This window comes from Montipora capricornis, chromosome 5, assembly GCF_036669925.1.
Source record: "Montipora capricornis isolate CH-2021 chromosome 5, ASM3666992v2, whole genome shotgun sequence".
Taxonomy (NCBI): domain Eukaryota; kingdom Metazoa; phylum Cnidaria; class Anthozoa; order Scleractinia; family Acroporidae; genus Montipora; species Montipora capricornis.
In genome coordinates, this window is record NC_090887.1 from 4,564,894 (window position 1) to 4,574,619 (window position 9,726).

Genomic DNA, 9,726 nt, shown 5'->3' on the forward strand with positions numbered 1-9,726 from the left:
GGCATTGAGACCCAACTTGACCTTTAATTATTGCATACAAGAATTTTCTTCTTGAAGGGGTTTTAATAAGGACGTCATTCGTAGGGGAGTCTTGGGAGAATCCTTTTTCTGAAATGTTTGTTTTTATATATGTTTCTGAAAGGTGTATATTAAAATGATGCTGCTGTCAGTTCTAGTTAGCAGCATCACTCTATTAAACTGAAAATCACTTACATGTAGTTGTTGGCAATTTGGAGGCATTTGGTCAGCAATATGTTGTCTCACAACATTTTACAAAACTGCTGTCATGATCAAAGACTGCAGTATGCATGACTGAGTTGGGACTGCAACAGAGCCTTTGATTGCCACAGTGATTAACAGCAAGTAAAGTAAAGTAAAGGGTCTTCATTCATATTGATAAGAATACATATCAATACATAAGTGAAAAATTAAAGACAAGATTATACAATATTGCTATAGCAAATCTAAAAAACCTAGCTAAAAATATCCTTATATCCCAAATCTATATTTAAAATACAACCTATTCATAAAACGTTTCTTAAATCTCTCAGTATTAATACTAGGGAGAAGACTACTTTTATTCTTTCTTAAAGATGCTAAGGTCAAATTTTCCTTGTGCTTGTTATTTATCAGGGGCCGCGGAGAGGGATGGTGTAGCCCCTCTCGCCCCACTTTTTTCCCTACGGTGTTGTTTTCTCCTAAACAACCCCCCCCCCCCCCCCCCACTCCCCTCACACCTCCATACCAAAACCAACCCTCCCCCCCCTCCCACTTCAAATGTACTCGGTGGCACCGGTATATTAAGAAAGATAATCAGAAATATATCTACACTTACAACAGTGCCTTAAAAAAATTGTCAACTACAGTAAGGTCATGTGGTGAAACTGCATAAATACATAAACCATATGTTGTCTTAGATGGTACTATGGAGCAAAAGAGATAATCCATCTCATACTGGTTACAACCTTCTTTACGCAGACATCTTAGTATTTATAAAATAATTAGGATAGTACGCTTACTCTCATTGGTCAATAGCTGTGTTTGGATGAGGAAACACGGCTGTGACATCACGAATTTTGATTGGTTGTATGCTGTCAGACGCGCGTTTTGATTGGCTGGTAGGAAACATGAGCGTGTATCAAGAAAATCTGTTTCAATCAAGAATTTTCCTTCATTTGTTTCCTTCGTTTGTCGAATTATCTTTGAGAAATATTATAGAGGACGTTTTTCCGTGTTCCCATAGCCTCATCTAAACTCTATTGCTTTAATAAAATATTTCTCGACTGCATCTCGGTTTTGCATAACTGTCTCGAATTCTCCCAACTCCCCCTCGTGTTTAGATGAGGCTATGCAAACACGGAAAACGTCCTCTATTGCTTAAATATAAACACCTATTTGTTTCCAATAATTTGCTTTTGCTTTTCAGCAAACAAGATTCTTGTTAGGGTAATGGATTAAGTTACAAGTCCAATACACCTAGAGCTGTAATGTTACACCATAAATTGTTATCAGTTTGTGCACCCAAGGTTGGAATGCACTGCTGCAACATGTAAGAACTGCTGAGACTGTATCTCAACTAAGCTGCGTTCTATTTTCCTTTTCAGTCTGAATTTAAGGTTTCTAGCATTGATTGCCCCGGTAGGGTTTTAGCCCAAAGGCCAACGCAAACCCCGGTGAAGCAACCTAGAAGTGCCCGCGTAAAAAGGGAAGAATCAATCTCGATTTGCTCAACCGGGCGGGCTAGGTGGTATCGATATTGCTTAAACCGCCGCGCAAGTGGAATTGGTATTGTTCTACACGACCGAGGTGTTTTACGGAGTCACGAAGTGGAAACTCGCAAGGAGAACCTAAGTGCTGTTTGGGTTTAACGATTGAAAAATCAAATGGGGAGTCAGGGTGGTTTAGTGGTCATTAACCGTGTTTCAGTCGATCTCAATCTGACTCCGAGGCTCCGGGTACTCCGGTTTTCCTCCCTCATCAAAATCGACTCCTGGCCTATTCCATCAGGCTGTGGTGCTGTGCTCCGAGGTCATACATGGGTCGTGTTCAGGGGCCGAGCGCCTAGCCGGCAGCACAGCTCCTTAGGTCCGAGCTGCGTCCTTAGTGCTTCAGTCTCCGACTGCGAGAAAGGGCGATTAGCAGGTCAGATATTATTATTATTATTATTATTATTATTATTATTATTATTATTATTATTATTATTATTATTATTATTATTATTATTATTATTATTAATCTAAATCGAGTTGCCTGGCTCAGAAAATGATTTTGTCCGGGCACAAATTAGAAACAGGGGCGACGATTCCTCAGACGCAAATCGGAAGTAGGGGCGACATGTTCAGCATATAATTTAAACGTATCTCAACGCCTTTCATACTATCTTAGACGAGGGCAGATGTAGTTAAAAATATTACTAATTTTATATAGTGGATAAATATACCAGATCCTAAAGAAAAAGTTTTTTTTCCCCTTAGGTACATCTTTAGTAAAATGGGGAGATCCCAAGAAATTGCCAGGAGGATACTCTCTGCAATCATCGTGTAATGATACAACCTACTACCTGCCCATTCCGTTGCGTTATTTACGTAGTGTAGAGATGGCTGGTCAGACTGGAGTGCGAGGGGACCTTTCCATTTATGGAAGTGCACCATGTTGTTGTGGATTGTGTGGATTTTTTGGGGTAATTAAAACTACTGTCATTACTAACAGCAATTAACCTTCTAAAGTATTTTCGCTCAACATCAACCTGCATATGAGTAGGCAAATGATCGCTGAGCATAGTGTTCTTCTGTATGAAACCAAACAAACCAAAAAGTAATAGCTCTTATTGCCATCACTGTTGTTGGATACAAGACTGGTTTTCGTCAACTTCGTCACTCGTTTTTTACTGCCAAATCGCATCCAACACACTGACGTTCACGGAAAGATAGTTTTTGAAATATACTAACAAATATTAAAAGTTTGTGTTTCATCCCATCACCTTTGTATTATGTAACACCTCACAAAACAACCTCTTTACATAGCGGAGACCTTCATCAATTCTGCCATAGGAAAAAGATAAATATTAGACCAAAAGAAACTTCTTCTGGCTTAGTTTGTGGAGTATGAAAGAATTACATGACTGTGCTCGACCGACTAAGGGAGATCCTGGATACTCTCGTTTTCCCCGGATAAAGTGAAATATTCTTGTGACAAACACCAAAGTCTAACACATCATCTTTAATAAAGATCAAGTAGTAATTTCTTACAAAACAGACGGGAACGAGCCAGGAGCAAGACCTCAGCAAATTATCACATATAGTTAGTATTGTTGACGAAAAGCGTCGGCTACTTCACCCAGACAAGTCGGCTACTTTTTTCCCTAAATTAAAGATTAAAATTCATTTAGACAATGACAACATATAGTCGTCTAAAAGTGATCATCAATTCTGTTTTTGAAATGTGGCGCCTGGGAGCGTTCAGGCTCATAAAAATGGTATGCCCTCATACACCCCGAAAGGAAAGGGGCATTTAAGCCCCTTGTTGATACCGTCGATTACTTTACTTAAGCCAGGGCCAACTTCAGGTTTCAAAACCCCTGTGAGAACGCTCCTTTCTCACAACATTGATTTGTTCCTACAGACTCTCTTCCCAGACTCTGGCATGCTGAAGCAATGGAACCAACAACCAATTACCCGGATTCAAGTGCAAGAGATGAAAGTCACACTTGGTGTGTTAATGCCACCATGGGAGCGCAGAATGTTCCTCCATATCCACATTGATCCCAATGTACCATTGCCTGTGACCAGGGATTTTGTTGCTTTACTGCAGAAGAACTCTCCTGGTCTCAACTAAGGAGGAAGTCACTGCATGCAGAGAGAAAACCAACACAATTGGTTTTATATATTTTTGAATTCGTGTTTGGTTTTTTAGAGTAGGCTGGAAGAGTAGAGTTTTTCATCTCCGTTGATGAGTGCAAGTAGGTGGACGAATAAAGGACCAAGCATTCATTGGAAAAGACATCACGTAGCAAAAGCAAGTCTATTCACGATAAATTTGCGACTTTAGTGTAAGACTCTAATTTGAGATGTCCCCAACTTCTTTCATATAATTCAACTACCTTGGTAAATCTCAATAAACGCAGTTACATTATGAATTGAACATCACCTTTCATAGAAACAGCTTTGTTTCAGTTTTGCAACTTAATTAAGGGGGGCACCATGATTATTTTCCTAAGGAAAACTTACTCAAGGAGTGGTTTGAATTTTCATCTTTTTAACAATTTTAATTCTCGTGATTATACACCATGTTTGTTTTTTTCCCTAAAAACTCATTATGAACGTCGTACGAAAACAGACTTTCAGCTCCATTTGAAACCCTTGCCAGCATGCACGAAATCCAAGTCATGGCTTCTTATTTTCAAACCAGATGATGTTTGACTAGTACTGTGTGCCCAGCTTATCCAAAGGGAAAGACCGATTCCCTTCTGTTTAAGCGATGGCAAGTCCTGTTGGATGGGGTTAATAGGGACCTTCCCCACTACCTAGAGTAAGCCTCGCGTTTACTGTAAACGGAAAACGTTAGCATGAAAGTTGCGATACGCAAGCAAATGAAAGAACGTTTACATTTTAGCTCATTTTTTGGGCTGTTAAGCTGAAGATTCGAGGAACTTACGGAAGAATCAGAAAAATAGTCTACTGGTAGCCTACACTTGTTTGAAGGACTTTTAGGGCCACTGACGTATTTTTGGGGGTGCGTTGCTAAGGATGTAATGGTTAAGTAATTTGAGAGAATTTGGCATTATTTTGGTAATATTGCAAACTTTGGTAAGCCAATGACCCTAAGTATGACGTCATCATGCCACGCCCATGGTCACGTGACCAATAAAAGAAAACTCTAAACTTGTCTCCTTTCTGCGCAATTTGGGTATTTAATCGGTGGTTTGATAATTTGTATTCGTTTTTGCATCCAGCCAAGTATGGTTTTCTTTTTATTTTGAAAGATTTGAAAAAAACAATGCTTGACTATATTCTGTATTTGGGGGTAACGTGCCATGTAAAAAAATTAATTCAATTTAAAGACCACCGAAAATTTAGCTTTTTCTCAAACCGGAAGTCAGTTCGTTTACGCATGCGCAGTTGATCTGAGAACGACCGTGAGGAAGGGTAAGGAAAAACCTTCGATGGAAACAACAGTTCATGTGGTGACTTTAACTTGTGAGTGGATTTTCTTGTCAGCTCATGATATGATGACGTCAGCCACCGGAAGTAACATTTCACTTCCTTTGCAACGCCCAAAAAATCTGTCTGTGGGCCCTTAAGCCGATTTCCTTTTAAGTTCATAGTATTTCTGTTTTTTGTTATTTTTTGTTACCATTATCCAGTCTCAATTCCGTAGTCCGAAGTCTTAAGGCCACATTCGGTGACCCGATGATAGGGCAGGGTTACACGGACACGGTCGCGCATGCGCCTGGTTTTTTAATCGAAACTTGAAAACATCAGCCTGATGTTTTGAATTTTGGAAATGTGCAAACAATATGGAGGGGCGTTAGTAAAAATCCGGAACTCGACAAATTATGACAATTATTTGAAAAGAAAAACAACAGATTAACTACTGACTGACCGCAATGAGTGGAGGCTCGTGTCTCTTTCCCGCTAATTTGATTTTGGCCGAATTCAAACCCATAAAGCGACAGATATCAAAAATCTTAAAATTATATCAATGCACAAGGCGCATAATTTGATCATATTAGTGACGAGCAACGGGATAAAGAACAGGAAAGAGCACGAGGAAAGAGGCGACGAAATTTGAGAAGCCGAGGAACGAGAAGAAGAGAAGATTTCAGTGAAAATCAACGGAAAGCTGACAGAAATAGAGCGAGAGACAAAACACCTATTTACAACGGTTAGCTTTCAGGTAAGCTCTGAATGTTTTCCTTCTTTAATAAGCTTACATGCCTCGCTGCCTCACATATTTTGTAAAACTGGCTAAAAAAGGAAGAAGGCCTGACTAAACGTTTGCAATTCCGTGTTGACAGAGATTCTGACATATTTCAACAATCACCTTTATAGGCTTTATGTGAAATGGGTGTCTAGTTGTGAGCTGCCTTGTTTGACTGTGAACTTGCAGTCGAGTGAGCGAATTTACTACACTTTAGGTTGACGTTTTTGTAATGATCAGCGGTAGAATTTGTAAGGACATGCGCACTGCGCGCTGGAAGCCATGATGGATTAAACTGTTAGTATTCACTTCTGTGTCTGTGTTTTATCTGTTTACATCGACCTAAAGTTACGAGATTGTGATATGGTGTCAGAAGTAAAGCACGCACCGTAACCTCCGCCATTCTGATTGTGACATTTTATACCGAATACGAGTGGCAAATTCAAGTAATCAACTTCGGAGATCGGAGCACATGTCACAAGAAAACGTACCTACAACAAGTCAAGAGGTAAACTCACAAGAAATGGCTATGCACCTTCCACCTCCGGAACCACTTGATTTAAGCGGCGGTAATATCTCCAAAAATTGGAAGAAGTTTAAACAGAAGTTTACTAATTATGAAATTGTCACTGGAATAAACAAGAAAGAAAGTGCGACTAGAGTTGCCACGCTGCTAACAGCCATCGGCAATGATGCTATCGATGTTTTCAACACGATAGCGTGGGATGCAGAAGGTGATGACACAAAGATTGAAAAGGTATTACAGAAATTTGAAGAACACTGTGAACCAAAAAAGAATGTAGTTACGAAAGATACAAGATCTTCTCAAGGGCTCAAGAGAGCGGCGAAACTATCGACCAGTATGTGACTGTACTTAGAAAATTGAGTGAAACCTGTGAATTTGGAACACAAAGGAACTCTCTTATCAAAGATCGAATTGTGCTTGTTGTAAATAATTGCAAGACGAGGGAAAGATTGCTCAGAGTACAAGAACTGACCCTCGAAAAGCTCTAGACGTGGTTAGATCAGCGGAAATGACAGAAAAGCAACTTCAAGAACTGGAAAGTGACTCATCAGTACTTGGTATTGGCAAGGAGAGACAACATCATTTCCAAAGCACGTGCAGGTCACGAAAGAAAGTTCATGGGCATGAAGAAGAAACCAAAGAACACCACTGCAACACAAACCTGTTTTTTGGAGCCATCACCACCAAGGTTGAAGTTCAAAATGATGAATGTTTTGCCAGTGCAAGGACATGTTACACGACTTAAGCTAGACACAGGATCTCAAGTCAACATCTTACCTGTCAGAGAACTCAAGAAGATAATTGGAAGCAACCCATGCATGGATCCGTATACACACAAACTAGTCATCTACTCTGAAAACAAGCTAACAGTTCTTGGCACGGCAAAACTGCCCGTGAAGTACAAAGCAAATGTAGAAAAAGAGCTGACGTTCCACATAGTTGACACAAATCAACCAGGATCACGGGGACTCAGGTCTTCTCAAGACCTGGGTTTAATCAAAGTGGTGATGATGACTGACGCAGAGGAAGAACGATCCAAACTAGATGCCGATATGAAAAGTGACAAATCCCCACAGCAATTGAACGAAGAAGTCATGCAGAAGTATGCAAACGTTTTTACTGAATTGGGCCGTTTGGAGAAACCTTACCACATCCAAGTAGACCCCACAGTGACGCCGGTTGTGAACCCTCTCAGAACGATACCAGCAGCTCTAAGAGACAGGGTAAAGACAGAGTTGGAAGACATGGAGAAACTGAACGTGGAGTTATTTGTAAAGTAGAGGAACCCACCGACCGGGTGAGCTCTATGGCCATCGTTGAAAAGCCTGACGGACGTTTGCGCATCTGATTGGATCCCAGACAATTAAAGAAAGCCATTAAAAGAGAAACTTCCAAAAAAGAAATCTTCCAAAAGCGCATGAGCCAACACTTCAGTGATTTAGAACGTGCTGAAACTGACATAGATGACATCATAGTGCATGCAAAAACAGAAGTCAAACCTGATCAGCGTCTACACTCAGTCTTGGAACGCTGTGAAAAGATCAACTTAACATTAAACAAAGAAAAATGCGTCTTCAAGTGCAAAGAGGTTACATATATTGGTCACAAACTCACACAAGATGGAATCAAACCTGACGACAACACAGTCTGTGCCATTAACGAGATGCCAGCACCATCTGACAAAAAGGGAGTTGAGAGACTTCTTGGAACAGTGAATTACTAAGGAAAGTCTATTCCCAATTTGGCAACAGTCACTGAACCCATTAGAATTCTCCGAAGAAAGACATTTCGAGAGATTAAAGCAAAGACGGAGGTCCAGTTCTAAGGTTTTTTGATGTAAGGAAGCCTGTCACAATCAGCTGTGATGCCTCACCAACTGGGCTAGGGGCAATGTTACTCCAAGATGGATATCCAGCAGCCTATGCTTCAAGATCTTTAACTGAGGCAGAATCAAGATATTCCCAAATAGAAAAAGAACTTCTAGCAGTTCCGTTCAGCCTGGAGCGTTTCAATCAAACCACCAATGGGAAGAACGTGGCCATAGAATCAGATCACAAACCTCTCGAATTATGAAGTAACCCCTGGTTGCAGCACTACCAAGTTTACAAAGAATTCTACTGAGAGTAAAAAAGTACGACTACACGTTGGAATATAAACCAGGAAGGAGCTACAATCTTGGACAAAAAGGGTTGAGAATATTAAAAACAGGGGTTATTTTGCGCACTACGTCCTCAATATCGCACATTATTAGCGATCCCCCTCCCCCCTACAACCAATGTTGATAAGCCCAGGTTCGACATGCTTTGTTTCGTCTAGCAACATTGATCAGGGGGTTGGGGGGGGGGGGGGGTGGGGGCAAAAAGAGAGATTATTTTTCATACTCGTGATCGGAGTTTAGTCCAAAAGCAGATTTTTCTCAACAATTTTGTCCAAGATTGTAGTCCTCCCTGACATGCTCTCCCGAGCACCTGTCTCTCAAACCGTAGATGACAACATGGAAGAGGACATTGCGCTGCATGTTCACCTGGTAAGCCGTACGATGCCAGTCACAGAGTCCAAATTGGAAGAAATCAAACGTGCAAAAGCTGAAGAGCAATTAATGAGGACACTCTCCGAGACAATTAAGTATGGATTGCTAGAAACAAAGGTGCAAACACCAGTTAGTGTCCATGCATACTGGGATGTGCGAGATGAGTTGTCAGAACTGAATGGAGTAGTTCTCAGGGCTGAAAGAATTGTCATCCCTCCCTCTATGAGAAATAAAGGAAATGCTGGAGAGGATACACCAGGGTCACGTGGGTAGAGATACACTCTACTGGCCAGGAATGAACTCCCAAATTACCGACACAGTATCAGGATGCACGATATGCTTAGAACACCGAAAGCAAAACGCAATGGAGCCTATGATTCCTTCTCGTGTACCAAGCAAACCATGGGAATTGGTAGCCACAGACCTTTTCACATGGGACAAGTCTGAATATGTTATTATCGTGGATTACCACTCAAGATTTTTCGAAGTTGTAAAACTGCCAGACACCAAGAGCATCACGGTCATAACCCACATAAAGTCTGCATTTGCACGACATGGCATACCTTCTGAAGTGATCAGTGATAATGGCCCCCAATACTCTTCAAAGGAATTTGATTCATTTGCAAGATCATGGGAGTTCAAACACACCACTACCAGTCCACTAAACCCTCAAGCAAATGGTTTCGTTGAGAAAGCAGTTCAAACTGTGAAAAATCTGTTAACCAAAGCAAAGCAAGACAGCCGTGATCCA

General features: G+C 40.8%; 1 protein-coding gene across 2 annotated transcripts in view; it reads left to right on the plus strand.

Moving 5' to 3' along the window:
• LOC138049195 (uncharacterized) overlaps positions 1 to 4,135 on the plus strand; it is a 9,713-nt gene extending 5,578 nt beyond the window's left edge. For both annotated transcript variants that reach the window (XM_068895369.1, XM_068895368.1), the window contains 2 exons: positions 2,475 to 2,680; positions 3,622 to 4,135. In XM_068895369.1, coding sequence (XP_068751470.1) covers positions 2,475 to 2,680; positions 3,622 to 3,834 — 419 coding nt within the window. In that variant the 3' untranslated portion in view covers positions 3,835 to 4,135. The remainder of the gene's footprint in view (positions 1 to 2,474; positions 2,681 to 3,621) is intronic.
• The last annotated feature ends 5,591 nt before the right edge of the window (positions 4,136 to 9,726 follow it).